Source organism: Heterodontus francisci, chromosome 48, assembly GCF_036365525.1.
Source record: "Heterodontus francisci isolate sHetFra1 chromosome 48, sHetFra1.hap1, whole genome shotgun sequence".
NCBI lineage: Eukaryota > Metazoa > Chordata > Chondrichthyes > Heterodontiformes > Heterodontidae > Heterodontus > Heterodontus francisci.
Genome location: NC_090418.1, coordinates 13786413 through 13801547, shown reverse-complemented (window position 1 = coordinate 13801547; position 15135 = coordinate 13786413). Strand labels below are relative to the sequence as shown.

The window sequence follows — 15135 nt, the reverse complement described above, 5'->3', positions numbered from 1 at the left end:
TCCTTCTGGTAAGTATTTTTATTCTAGATTGCTCCTTGTCCATGTCCATAATAGTCTAATTCCAGAGATGCTCTTCCACTGTGACATTCTTCACTAGACCCACTTAATTCCCCCCAGGACTAGATCCTTTCTTGTTGGCGGGAAATGTACTGATCAAGAAAATTCACCTGAACACACTTAGAAATTCCTCCCCTCTCTGTCCTGGACACAATCACTGCCCCATTCAATATTAAAGTCTCCCATTATCACTACTCTCTGGATCATGCCCCTCAGTAATTTCCTCACAAATCTACACTTGCATCTGCTTCCCATTTGGCAATACACTAAGTATTGTAATAGCGCCTCTATTGTTTCTTAACTGCAACCAAATAGATTCTTGTCTTTGGCCCCTCAAGGACATTCTCTCTTTCTAGCGCTAATATTTTCCTGAATCAAAACACACTATATGCAATAATTACAGGTTTGCATTGACTATTAGGGTGGAGGTTATTCCGGAGAAATCCGTAGCGAAACAAAACTTGACCTTGAATGCCATGAACTTGTGGTAAGGCTTCGGGGCCCAGGCGTACACCTCAACCGAGTTCTTCAGAGCAATAACCAGGAACTTGATCCTCTCGTACTTCACTGCGAAGAAAACAAAACATTGCAAAGGTTATCTCACTTGTCTTCCATGAAATTCAAGTTCTCAAGATGTGAAACCTGATCCCATGCGGCCGGGAATAGTGTGCATTCTCAATCAGGCCCGTCTTCTCTCTCCGGGGATAGGAAGGAAATGGGACGAATTCAGACCATTCACAAAAGCACAGCAGTGTATGTTATATATTGCAAAAGAAATCTACAATGCTTCATGTTCCACATGGTGCAACAAGTTAATTGACTGAAATAAAAAGTAGTGGAGAGAGAAACAGAGTTAACATTTCAGGTTGCTAGCCTGATAGAGGAAGGTTCTGATGAAAAGTCAATGACCTGAGACATTCTGATGCTGCTTGACCTGCTGAGTATTTGCAGCATTTCCTGTTTTTATTTTGATTTCCAACATCTTCAGTATGCTTAAGTTAATGCACTGAGAAGCTGAACCATATGAAAAGGAAGATCTCTCAGGTTTGATCTGGGGTCTCTGCAGGATTTACTCATCTCAGCTGTAGCTGGATCACTATAATTGGCCAAGGTGAGGGAGACAAATTAGCCAAGGCTCCTCTCGAGATACTATAATTAGCCGAGGTTAGAAGGAAAAATCAGTGCCTGTGGGTGTAAAATGAAAGCAGAATCAGACTTGAATGTAATGCTACTGGGCCAATAGCTCATTGACACTCACAGTACAGACTCACACAAGAACAATGCTCACCTGGGTGAGGTGCAGAGTGCCTGTCAGCTGTGGAACGGGTCGCCAACAAGAAATTAGGTCCTTTAGGAGGGAACATAAATAGACGATGCGAGCTCTCAAGCCTGCTCCGTCATTCTGTAAGATCATGGCTGATCTTATACCTCAACTCCACTTTCCTGGCCTATCCCTTAATTCCCCTAGTGTCTAATGATCTCAGTCTCAAATGTAAATATAAATTGCAAGAAGAGCGGTAACAATGGTCTCTGTGACACAGGTAAGAATCTGGGGAAAAAAATTCTAAATGTGAAGTAACAGCAGAGGAGTGGTACAGCCCAATGAACTACAGCTAAGTGATCAATTTATTTTATAACCAAGTGTACACTATTATTAATAATGTTTTGATTAATTAATTATTTATTATTACTGTTTAATCAGATCTAAGAGGATAAAATTAAAATGAACTAGCATTAAAGCATTCTGAATTTTCAATATATTAAAATCTGACACACATAACTAGCTGTATAAAACACCAGTCAGGCCACAGCTGGGGTACTGTGTACAGTTCTGGTCGCCACACTAAAGGAAGGATGTGATTGCAATGGAGAGGGTGCAGAGGAGATTGATCAGGATGCTGTCTGAGTTGGAGCATTTCAGCTATGAAGAGAGACTGGATAGGCTAGGGTTGTTTTCCTCAGAGCAAAGAAGGCTGAAGGGAGATCTGACTGAGGTATACAAAATTATGAGGGGCATAGATAGGGTAGATAGGAAGAAATTTTTTCCCCTTAGCAAAGGTGTCAATAACCAGGGGGCATAGATTTAAGGTAAGGGGCAGGAGGTTTAGAGGGGATTTGAGGAAACAAATTTCACCCAGAGGGTGGTTGGAATCTGGAACACACTGCCTGAAGGGGTGGTAGAGGCAGGAACCCTCACAACATTTAAGAAGTATCCAGATGCGCACTTGAAACGCCACAGCATACAAGGCTACGGGCCAAGTGCTGGAAAATGGGATTAGAAATGGGAATAGAAAAATGGGTGCTTGATGGGTGGCGCAGACACGATGGGCCGAAGGGCCTGTTTCTGTGCTGTATAACTCTATGAGATAATAAGACTTAAGTAAATAAGAAAATAAGCTGATAAACACAAACAAGGAGCAGAGTAAAAGAGCGGGAGACGGAGCAGTTTAAAAAGAACTCCTAATTTTAATTTAATATCAATTAATAAAACAAGGTTATATAGGGATGGTAGTGCAGTGGTTTGTTGCTAAGGCAGCACATGGGTGTTTGTGGCCAGCATGGGATCTCGGATAACCACATGTGCAGTAAGTGTACCTTGAAGAACTTCAGGTCAGAGTTGCTGAGCTGAGGTCTGAAGTGTAGACATTGCAAGGCATCGGATGGCAGGGTGGCGGAAGTTACCTGGACAATTTGATCCAGGAGGCTGTCACACACTTTAGGTTAGGTCATGGTGCCGGTCTGGTTAGTGGTTAGCAACAGTAGGGTGTGACTGCAAGTCAGCCAAGTAAGGGAACCCCAGGTGCAGTGCTGGAGGAACCTTGGCCTTTGCCCTTATCCAACACAAGGTTTTTCCTGCCTGAGGGCAAACTCTGCAGGGTCGATGAGCAAACTGACCATGGCACCGTGGTACAGATGGCCATTCAAGTGGGGGGAGTGAAAAAGAATGCAGCAGTGGTAGTATAGTGAGAGGGGTAGATACAGATCACTGCAGCTGCAATCGGGAATTCCACAGGCTGTACTGTCTGCCCAGTGCCAGGGTTCAAGTCATCTCCTCATGGCTGCAGAAGAATTTGGAGTGGGAGGAAGAGGGTCCAGTTGTTCTGCTCCACATAGGAACCCACATCATTGGTAGAACTAGGAATGGGATTTTGCTGAGAGAGTTTGAGGGTAACTGGTCTAAATTAAAATGCAGAACCTTAGAGATTGTTACCTGAGCTGCGGGCAAACTGGCATAGGGATAAAACAGATTAGAAGATTAAATGCATGGCTGAAAGAGTGGCATGGAAGGCAGGGGTTTCTCTCTATGGATGGCTGGCACCAGTACTGGGGAAAGAGGGAGCTGTTCCATTGGGAAGGGCTTCAAGTAAAATGGGGCTGGGACCAGTGCCCTGGAAAATTGAGTAAATAGGACAGTAGGCTGTGCTTTAAACAAGTGAAAGGTGGGTCATGTAGGTCAAAAGCCATACAAGACATGTCAAGGCTATACAGCAGAGTAGCAATTTGGGTAAAAATAAGCAGAGTGGGTCAGGAAGGGACAGAGAGCTTAACAAAGGTAACAGACCATTATTAACTCAAGTAACATAAGGGAAAAACAGAAAAAAAGTTAATGCTAAAAGCACTACATCTGAATGCACAAAGCATTCACAACAGAATAAATTAATAGCACAGACAGAAGTTAATGGGTTTGATCCAATAGCCATTATGGAGACACGGTTGCAGAGTGACCAAGATTTGGAGCTAAATATTCCAGGATATTTGACTTTTAGAAAAGATAAGAAAAATGGAAGAGGAGGACAGGTAACCCTGATGATAAAGGATAGGATAAAGACAGTAGAGAGGAAGGATCTTGGCTTGGAAAATCAAGACAGAATCAATTTGGCTTCAGCTAAGAAGCAACAAGGGTCAGAAAACACTGCTGGGAGCTGTTTACAGGCCCTCTAACTGTAGTTGTAGTATCAGGCAGAATATAAATCAGGAAATTAGAGGTGCATATAATAAGGGTAATATTGTAATCATGGAGGACTTTAATCTTCATATACACTGGGAAAACCAAATTTGCAGCAATAGTGTGGAGAACAAGTTCATGGAATGCATACAAGATAGTTTTCAAGATCATTATGTCAAGGAACCAACTAGAAAACATGCTTTTAGATCTTGTATTATGCAATAGAAAAGGACTAATTAATAACCTTGCTGTAAAGGAGCCTCGAGGGAAGAGTGATCGTAATACGATGGAATTTTATATTGAGTTTGAAAGGAATTTAGTTAAGTCAGAAACTAGGGTCTTAAGTCTGAACAAAGCAAACTATGTAGGTATGATGGTTGAGTTAGCTAAAGTAGATTGGAAAATTATACTGAAAGATTTAATGGTACATAAGCAATGGCAAACTTTTAAAGAATTCATAATTTGCAACAAATATACTTTCCCTTAAGGAATAAAAAATCCCATGGGAAAAGTGGTGCAACCTTGGCTATCAAGAGAAGTTAGTTAGTATCAGATTAATGGAAGAGGCTTGTAATATTGTCAAAGACAGTAGTAAGCCTGAGCATTGGAGGATTTTAGAATTCAGCAAAGGATGACCAAGAAATTGATAAGAAAGAAAGAGAATTCCCTCGATTCTAGAACAGTCCCCAATGGATTGCAAAGCAGCAAACTACTACTCAAAAAGGGAGAGAGAAAACAGAGAACTGTAGGCCAGTTAGCCTGACATCAGTAGTATGGAAAATGCTGGAATCTATTAGGGAACTGGTAACAGGGCACAAAGAAAATCATATGATTAGGCATAGCCAAGACAGTTTTATGAAAGGGAAATCATGTTTCACAAATCTGTTAAGAGTTTTTTGAGGCTGAGGTGCAGGTAAGGGGGAAATCAGTGGATGTAGTGTATTTGGATTTACAAAAACCATTTGACAAGATGCTACACAAGAGGATACTATACAAAATTAGGGCTCATATGATTGGTAATAAATTAGTATGAATTGAGGATTGGTTAGCGGACAGGAAACAGAGATCAAGATAAACAGGCAATTTTTGGGTTGGCAAACTATAACTAATGGGGTACTGCAAGGATCAGTGCTTGGGCCTCTGCTATTTGCAATCTATATCAATGTCTTAGATGAGGGACAGAGTGTAATGAATACAAGTTTGCTGACATTTCAAAATTAGGTGGGAAAGTAAGCCGTGAGGAGGATGCAAAAATGCAAAGGGATATAAGGTTGAGTGAGTGGGCACGAACATGGCAGATGGAATATAATGTGGGGAAGTGTGAAGTTATCGACTTTGGTAGGCAAAATCGAAAATCCAAAAGTTTTTTTTTAAATGGTGAGAGACTGGGAAATGTTGGTATTCAAGGGGACCTGGGTGTCCTTGTAGAGAAAGTTAACATGCAAGTACAGCAAGCAATTAGGAAGGCAAATAGCATGTTTAATAAAAACAAGAAATGCTGGAACCACTCAGCAGGTCAGGCAGCATCTGAGAAAAGAGAAGCAGAGTTAACGTTTCGGGTCAGTGACCCTTCATCGGAACTGACAAATATTAGAAAAGTCACAGGTTATAAGCAAGTGAGGTGGGGGTGGAGCAAGAGATAACAAAGGAGGTCTAGATTGGACCAGGCCACATAGCTGACCAAAAGGTCACGGAGCAAAGGCAAACAATATGTTAATGGTGTGTTGAAAGACAAAGCATTAGTACAGATTAGGTGTTAATACACTGATAGTAGATACACAAATAGTATGTTTACCTTTATTACAAAGTGATTCGAGTAAAAGAGTTAAGACATCCTACAACAGTTATATACAGTTGGTGAGACCACACCTGGAGTACTGTGTACATATTTGGCCTCCTTACTCAAGGAAGGATATGCTTGCCTTAGAGGCAGTACAACAAAGATTCACTAGACTGATTCCTGGTGTGAGAGGATTGCCCTATGAGGAGAGATTGAGTAGACTATGCCTATATTCCCTAAAATTAAGAATAAGGGGCGATCTAATTGAAACATATAAAATTCTAAGGAGCCTCTCGGGTAGATGCTGGAAGGATGGTTCCCCTGGCTGAGAGTCTAGAACTAGGGGTCACAGTTTCAGAAAAGGGGTCAACCATTTAGCACCGAGATGAGGAAAAATTTCTTTACTTCAAGCATTGTGAATGTTTGGAATTCTCTACCTCAGTTGTTGAGTATATTCAAAACAAAAATTGATAGATTTTTGGGCAGTCAGGGAATTAAGGGATATGGGAATAGTGCGGGAAGATGGAGTTGAGGTAGATAATCAACCATGATCTTATTGAATGGTGGTGCAGGCTCGAAAGTGCGAATGACCTACTCCTGCTCCTATTTCTTATGTAATAGAGCACCCGCAGTCCTCTGGGGTAGAGGATTCCAAAGATTCACAACCCTCTGCTTGAAGAAATTTCTCCTCTTAGTCCTGAGTGGACAACCCCTGTCATCTACCCTGTCAAGCCCTCTAAGAAATTTATACATTTCTATGAGATCACCTCACATTCTTCTGAACTCTAGAAAATATAGGCCCATTCTACTCAATCTCTCATCATCGGTCAGCCCTCTCATCCCAAGAGAGGACGAAAGGGAAGAAATTGGTGAAGAAAACCCTTCTGTTGATAAGATAGCTGGACAATCTTATACTAACCCACCCATGGGAAATCGGGTGTAATGTTGCTTTTTACCCTGTCCAATTTTACTCTGCATTGAGTTCCACCCAAGCCCATGGGTTCGGTCAAAACTACCCCATTAATCTCTAGGGCATCAGTCAGAGATAAGGAAAGGCCATTCAGTCCACCTCATTCATTCCTCACGTACATTAGAAGACCCCCCCTCCCCATTGCATCTAATTTATTTTGAGGTACAATGCTTTTGCCTCCCTGACCGTATTTAGTAGACGATCCCCACCATCAAGTAAAGCGTGTCAGGTATCGGTTCTTCACTCATTTTTATCTATATCCTACTGACTCAATTTCTTGCCCAAGCTTCGAACAAATAATTTGTTTGCAGTCAACAAGGACTCTCTGTCTGAGTCAAACTCATGGGTTATTGCCAAAATCAAATTTTTCAATGTAGCTGGGCCTCCATCTGCCGAACCACTGACTGGCGACTTGCTCATGGAACCAAGGTCAAAATGGGGCTTATTAAAAGAAATGTTAAAGTTGTGGCTAGCGCTTCCCATCCAGAATGCCTGGTTGCCAGAGCCACATTTGGCAGCAAACAATCAAATGCCATTCAGCACAAGCATCAAGAGAGTTCTTTAGGACCAAAATATGCCAGGAATCTGGTCTACTTGCATCTTATCGGTGCTCAACTCTTTACTTACCCACTTTGTAGTGCACACAGCCCTCCATGTCTCCCACCGTGGTCCAACCCTGCTTCTTCTCCACTTCTGGGTCATTGTGCAAAATCTTATTCCGCAGCCAGGACAAGTAATACACACGTAGCTTGTTCCGTTTACCTAGGTATAATAGTTGAAATATAATACAGCTCATTCGCTGATCAAACATTGCCAATTTCTCTTAACAGCAAGGAAAAATTACTCTTCCCTTTCTTCCCTCTTCTGAAACCTCACTAGAGATCCCCACATTGTGTGGATAAAGTAGAAACGTGTCCTACAATGGTGGTGCTGGGATGTTGTATGGCTGGCACAGGTTGTTTGTCCCTCCCGTTAAGGGAAGGGCTCTGGCTTCTTCGAGCTGTCTCAACGTGGCAGCTCAGCCAGTGTCTTACCAGTCCAAACCCTAATGTGGTTAGCTGCAGTACAATGTGCTGCTCGTAATATCAATCGAGATGTAGCTTGCTCTGGGAATGGAAAATGTTTGGGTTCCTGATCTTTACTGGACTGCCTGATCTTGGCTGTGGTGCTGCATTTGGTCCCAGTGTCCAGAATCGAAATGTTGGGGAAATAAAACAATCAGAATACATCCTCGTTCCCAATTCCTGCCCATTGAGGCTTAGTGGAAGGTGCTGTGCATGGATGTCAAGTGAAATGATGATTGGGCTCAGCTAAAAATCCCCAGCTCTTTGATATCACTGCATTCCAGTCGCCCACCTCCAGTTTACACTGGAAGCTCACAGGTTGGATGTCAGTGTGCAGCAGTTACTTCAAACTCCAAATCTGAACTTTATGCACCTGATATAGTGATGAGGAGGTTCAACCCTTCCAAGACATCCATCTGCTGGAAGCGGCGGCGACTAATGAGGCTGTACACTTTTCCCTGCCCACTACGATCAAGTAGCATGAGCCCGTTCTCTGTTCCCACCAGCAGATTCACACCTTTAGCAAAGCATAAAATGCACAGTGAACAAGACACAGAACAATCGGAAAAGAATAGCTTTGCTAATGCAGTAATGACTGCAGATCACCAAAAGATTGAGAGAGAAACAGAAAAGAGAGGAGAAAAAAAATGAGTAAGAAGGGATAAAGAGTGTGAGAAAAGTGAGGAGAAAAGGTGTATGAAAGTGAAAAATATTGAACAAACTTGCATTAAATAGCTAATTTCACATCCCCAGAACATCAAGTGATTTACAACTACTGTTTCATTGCACCCAATACATCTGCACACAGCAAGGTTCCACAAACAGCAAATAAATAAGCAGATAATCTGTTTTTTAGGGGTGTGGAGGGATGAATATTGGCCAGAATGCCAGCAGGACTTCCTGCTCTTCTTTCAATAGTCCAGAATGTCTTTACAACCAGATGAACAGCCAGGTAGGGCCTTAGTTTAATGTCCACCTGAAAGACTGTATCTCTCACTGTAACACTCCCTCTGCACTCCACTGAGAGTGTCAGCTTAAAGAATGAGTTCTTGTCTATGCTAAAGCTCAAAACTGGCAACCATCATTCCCATCACTATGGTCCACTGCAGTGCATGCGCCTCTGTACTGTGCAACTGATGCTGGTATGGCCCCACTATTAAAGTTCACTGCTGGAGCTGGGCTGCACTATTATAATGTAAACCTTGCAACCCAATAACAGGTCGGATTTGGAATCCCAAAACACCTGACCACTACAATACCGTATCAAGTAGCAAAAGGAAGAAATGTCAACTTTCGTGTGAAAAAGGCCTCAATGATATAGCGAAAAGCTTCATGCCATCTTTCTATTAGATTCTATTTTCAGAAAGGTCAGACTTATATTTGAGGAGCTAATGTGAAGATTTTGGTGAACAATCTATCTAATCACTCTGTTCCACTGTACAAAGTAATTTCATGCTGTAGTGATCAATGTAACCATAGTTACAGTCATAAATCAGATAAAAAGTAAAAATGCAAGAAATATACAGCAGAACCATTACAGCACAGGAGGCCATTTGGCCCATTGAGTCCATGCTGGCTCTCTACAGAGCAATTCAATCAGTCCCATTCCTTTCCATATACCTGTAGCCCTGCAAGTTTATCTTCAAGTGCCCATCCAATTTCCTTTTGAAATCAATCATTCATCATCTCAGCTTCCACCACCCTCGTAAACAGCGAGTTCCAGGTCACTACTGATCACTGTGCAAAAAATGTTCTTCTTTATAATCCCCTGCATCTCTTGCCCAAAACTTTAAATCTGAGTCCCCTAGCCCTTGTACCATCAGCTCATGGGAACAGCATTTCTTTGTCTACCTTACTTAAAGGTCTCAGTAACCATAGAGAAAAAGGACAGGCTAACGCTTCCAGATGTCCAACATTTCAACCTAAGATTAAATTGTTACTCAAAAAAAGTCTCAAAATATTTAGATTGCAAAGGCCAATGAGCCCATCCAGAAAGCCACATAAGTCCTCCCATTTCATTTTGTTTTAAAGATTCCAGGATTTTCACCCTTTTCATCTTCTCTATCGACAAATTTGTCCTATGCATGTGTGCGCCTGTGTGTGGGGTAGCACTACTTTATGGCATCTGACCCAATTTACTTTTTCCTAGTTTGAACATGCCTTATTCTTGCAGTCTGATTTAAAGCAATTTTCCATTCTCTCAATTATCTTATATATCTCTATCAGATCACCTTTTGAAAGCCTCCTTCCAAAGCCAATTTCTCCAGTCTGCCCTGATAATGGAGACCTTTGACACTATGGATCAGCATCATGACTCATTACTGCACTGTCTCCAGCACTCAAATGTCTCCCTTATCTCAAGAGCACCACACAATTTGATTATGACCACCTCTGACTCGACCGGCCTGTCTATTCCTTGCATTTTGTTTCCATTTTAGAACCGCATTTTGGATAGAAACGTTTCGTCAGTTTTGAAAGCATCGGTACCCAAAACGCCAACTTGTCTTTTAGAGGCTGAGTGTTTCCAACATTTTGCATTTTTCAGTTTTCAGCAAGCATGTATATTTTTCTTCAGATTTCCAGAACTGTTGTCCTCACACAAAGTGGCAAGCAGCTACTGTGGCTTGATCAATGAGAGGGAGATGGACGCGTATGGTCTATGGTATAAATCATGGAGGGGTGAGGCACTCAGGCTCTAACAGTAGTGCTTTCCATGGAGAGCACTTGCTCCTGAATAGTTATCAACTCGTGTTTGTTTTTCTTCCAATACTTGGCTCTAATTCCCTTGTCTGCATTAAATTTACAGCAGGTCTCCTCAAGAGGTTTTACCCATTCCAGTTAATTACAAAACAAGAAGTGTTAAAACCAATGGGAATGGGACATTAATCACCTCAGCACAATGCACTGGGCAATTAAAAAGGTTCCTAAACACAATAAGCACCCTGGAGAATATTGTTACACCTGCATTATATTACCAAACTTCACTGGATAACAGTATATGTAGAAAAACGATGTTAACTTCAGTAAGAGGAGAGTGGATAGGAATTTTGTCTGGTAGTGTACAGCTGCTGACAGTTTGAAAAGCATGCAATAAGAATCTTCAGGCATAGTGGAAAATAAATTTGTCTCACTCCAGAGACTCGAGCACAAGGTCTACGCTGACCCTCCTGGCGCAGTACTGGGGCAATGCAACAGATGCTGTGTTTTAGATGAGACAGTAAACTGAGGCCCTATGTACTCGCTAATGTAGATGGAAAAGATCCCATTTTGAAGAGGAGCGAGGGACTGGGCAAATAATTATCCCTCAACCAACATCACAAAAAGAGAGATTGTCTGGTCATTATCATGCTGCTGTTTGTGGAATTTTGCTATACATGAATTGACTGCTGCATTTCCTATATTACAATAGTCAGTATGCTTCAAAAGTACTTCATGGGACATCCTGAGGTCATGAAAGGCACTAAAGAAATGCAAGTCTTTCTTGCAAATGCATAACTGGAATTCTTGGAGCTGTTTAAGAACTAACTGGATGCAGAAATGTGGAGAGTTCCCAGATAGGTGGAATGACTTTCCTCATCCACAGCTATAATGATCAAGTCTGACCCTACAAGATACACGGTTTAAGAAAGAGTCACATGGTAAATGGGAGGGAGCTGCAATCTGACGGAGTGCCTTGACTGCTTTACTTTGATTTTAAAAAAGTGATTCTGCTTATAATAATCAGGTGGGGTATATTTCTCAGATTGAACTCAACAAAACCATTTTTGCTTAACTGTGGATCTCTCAATTCCCGTCATGGAACGGAGTTCAAAATCTTGCCTCTTAATGATGGCTCTTCTGTGTTTCAGTCCTTCCTGGTACTTCAAACAGTTGATCCATCAGCTAGCTCTTCTGCTTCTCCCTCAATGCCCTGCTCAGAATATTATTGCTCTTATTATTGCCAGGTGATTTTGTTTCTGGTAACAAGGTGGTGCTCTGAGCAAATTTTGGTCAGTGATCACTGGCACTTTAAAAAGCTGGGTGACTCACACATAGACATGCACTCTGCACCTCACCCCAATGACCACTGTTCTTGTGTGACTCTGTACTGCGAGTGTCAATCAGCTATCGGCCCAGCAGGATTACATTCAAGCCTGATTCTGCTGTCATTTTACACCCACAGACACTGAGTTATCCCTCTAACTTCAGCCAGTTATCTAGGAGAGGAACCTTGGCTAATTTGTACCCCTAACCTTGCCCAATTATAATGATCAACTGCCATGGCAGCTCAGATGAGAAAATCCTGCAGAGACCAGGGATCAAACATAGGAACATAGGACTTAGGAGCAGGAGTGGGCCATTTGGTCCTTCAAACCTGCTCCACCATTCCATAAGATCAGGTATTAAATCAATTCTGTGTATCTGTTTTTACAAAGAAAATGCAACTCAGGCAATTGTGAAACAGGAGGTAATTCAGACACTAGAAATGGTTTAAAACTGATAAAGGGGAGTGTTTTTTAAAAATTCATTCATGGGATGTGGGCATCGCTGGCTAGGCCAGCATTTATTGCCCATGCCTACCTGCCCTTGAAAAGGTGGTGGTGAGCTGCCTTCTTGAACAGCTGCAGTCCTTGTGGTATAGGTACACCCACAGTGCTGTAAGGAAGGGAGTTCTGGGATTCTGACCCAGTAACAATGAAGGAACAGCGATATAGTTCCAAGTCAGGTGGTGGCGTTCCCATGCATAGGCTGCCCTTGTCCTTCAAGGTGGTAGAGGTTGTAAGTTTGGAAGGTGCTGTTGAAGCAGCCTTGGTGAGTTGCTGCAGTGTAACTTGCAGATGGTACGCACTGCTGCCACTGTGTCGGTGGTAAGGGAATGAATGCTGAAGGTGCTGGATGGGGTGCCAATCAAGCAGGTTGCTTTGTCCTGGTTGGTGTCGCGTTTCTCAAGTATTGTTGAAGCTGCACCCATCCAGGCAAATGGAGAGTATTCCATCACACACCCGACTTCACCAGGCTGACACCTCATTTTTAGGTATACCTGGTGCTGCTCATGGCATGCCCTCTTGCACTCTTCATAAAACCAGATTTGGTCCTGCGGCTTGATGGTAATGGTAGAGTGGGGGATTTGCCAGCCCATGAGGTTACAGATTGTGCTTGAATACAATTCTGTTGCTGTTGATGGCCCATAGCGCCTTATGGATATCCCATTTAGCACGGTGGTAGTGCCACACTACATGATGGAGGGTATCCTCAACGTGAAGATGGGACTTCATCTCCACAAGGACTGTGCAGTGGTCACTCCTACCAATACTGTCATGGACAGATGCAACTGCAACAGGTAGATTGGTGAGGATGGGATCAAGTTGGTTTTTCCCTCTTGCAGGTATTGGATAGTCTGTCTGTACTTAATGTGGATAAGGCACAGGAACCGGATGAGATGTGTCCAAGGATATGGAGGGAAGTGAGAATGGAAATTGCGGAAGCCCTTGCCATAATTTTTCAGTCTTCCTTAGACTCGGGAGTGGTGCCAGAGACTGGAGAATTGCAAACCTTACACCCTTGTTCAAAAAAGGGTGTAAAGATAAGCCCAGAAACTACAGGCCAGTCAGCTTAACTTTGGTAGTGGGGAAAATTCTAGAAAGAATAATTTGGGACAAAGTTAATAGTCACATGGACAAATGCTGGTTAGTTAAAGCCAGCATGGATTTCTTGAGGGAAAATCACATTTAACTAACTTGCTGGAGTTTTTGAAAGGTAACAGAGAGGGTTGATGAGAGCAATGCAGTTGATGTGGTGTACATGGACTTCAAAAAGGCATTTGATACACTGCTGCACAACAGATTTGTGAGCAAAATTACAGCTCATAGAATGAACAGGACAGTAGCAACATGGATACAAAATCGGCTGTGTGACAAGAAACAAAGAGCAGTGGTTAATGCATTTTTTTTGGGCTGGAGGAGGGTTTGCGGTGGAGTTCCCCAGGGATCAGTGTTGGGACCCTTGCTTTTCCTGATATATATTAATAACCTAGACCTGGGTGTACATGGCACAATTTCAAAGTTTGCAGATGATACAAAATTTGGAAGCATTGTGAACTGTGAGGAGGATAGTGTAGAACTTCAAAAGGACATAGACAAGTTGGTGGAATGCGCAAACAGGTGGCAGATGAAGTTCAATGCGGAGAAATGTGAAGTTTTACATTTTTGTAGGAAGAACATGGAGACGCTATATAAAATAAGGGGTACAATTCTAAAGGGGGTGCAGGAACAGAGGGAGCTGGATGTATATGTGCATAATTCATTGAAGGTGGCAGGACAGGTTCAGAGAGCAGTTAATGTGGGCGGCACAGTGGCGCAGTGGTTAGCACCGCAGCCTCACAGCTCCAGCGACCCGGGTTCAATTCTGGGGACTGCCTGTGTGGAGTTTGCAAGTTCTCCCTGTGTCTGCGTGGGTTTCCTCCGGGTGCTCTGGTTTCCTCCCACATGCCAAAGACTTGCTGGTTGATAGGTTAATTGGCCTTTATAAATTGCCCCTAGTATAGGTAGGTGGTAGGGAAATGTAGAGACAGGTGGGGATGTGGTAGTAATGTAGGATTAGTATAAAATGGGTGGTTGACGGTCGGCACAGACTCGGTGGGCCGAAGGGCCTGTTTCAGTGCTGTATCTCTAAACTAAACTAAAACTTAATAAAGCATGCAGTATCCTGGGCATAGAGTACAAGAGCAAGGAGGTTATGTTGAAGCTGTATCAGACACGGCCTGAGATGTGGGCATCGCTGCCCATCCCTAATTGCCCTTTGTCCTGGATGGCATCGAGCTTCTTGAGTGTTGTTGGAACGGCACCCATCCAGGAATGTGGAGAGCATTCATCACACTCCTGACATTTGCCTTATAGATGGTGGACAGGCTTTGGGGAGTCAGGAGGTGAGTTACTCACCACAGGATTCCTAGCTCTTGTAGCCACGGTATTTATATGGCTACTCCAGTTCAGTTTCTGGTCAAGGGGCATCCCCAGGATGTTGATAGTGGGGGTAATGCCATTGTATGTCAAAGGGAGATGTGGTTAGATTCTCTCTTGTTGGAGATGGCAATTGCCTGGCATTTGTGTGGCGCGAATGTTACCTGCCACTTATCAGCCCAAGCCTGGATATTGTCCAGGTCTTGCTGCATTTCTGCAGAGACTGCTTCAGCATCTGAGGAGTCACAAAGAGTGCTGAACATCCCCACTTCTGACCAGTTCTGGGTGACACAAATTTTCAGACCCTCTCTGGCCACAGGAGAGGTGCCAGAGGACTGGAGGACTGCGAATGTGGTACCATTATTCATGAACGGTAGCAG

General features: G+C 42.9%; 1 protein-coding gene across 1 annotated transcript in view; it reads right to left on the bottom strand.

Moving 5' to 3' along the window:
- Positions 1-15135, bottom strand: part of LOC137357574 (misshapen-like kinase 1) — a 264262-nt gene that overhangs the window by 24699 nt on the left and 224428 nt on the right. The window contains 3 exon segments of the mRNA XM_068024008.1: positions 524-624; positions 7381-7515; positions 8191-8334. Coding sequence (XP_067880109.1) covers positions 524-624; positions 7381-7515; positions 8191-8334 — 380 coding nt within the window.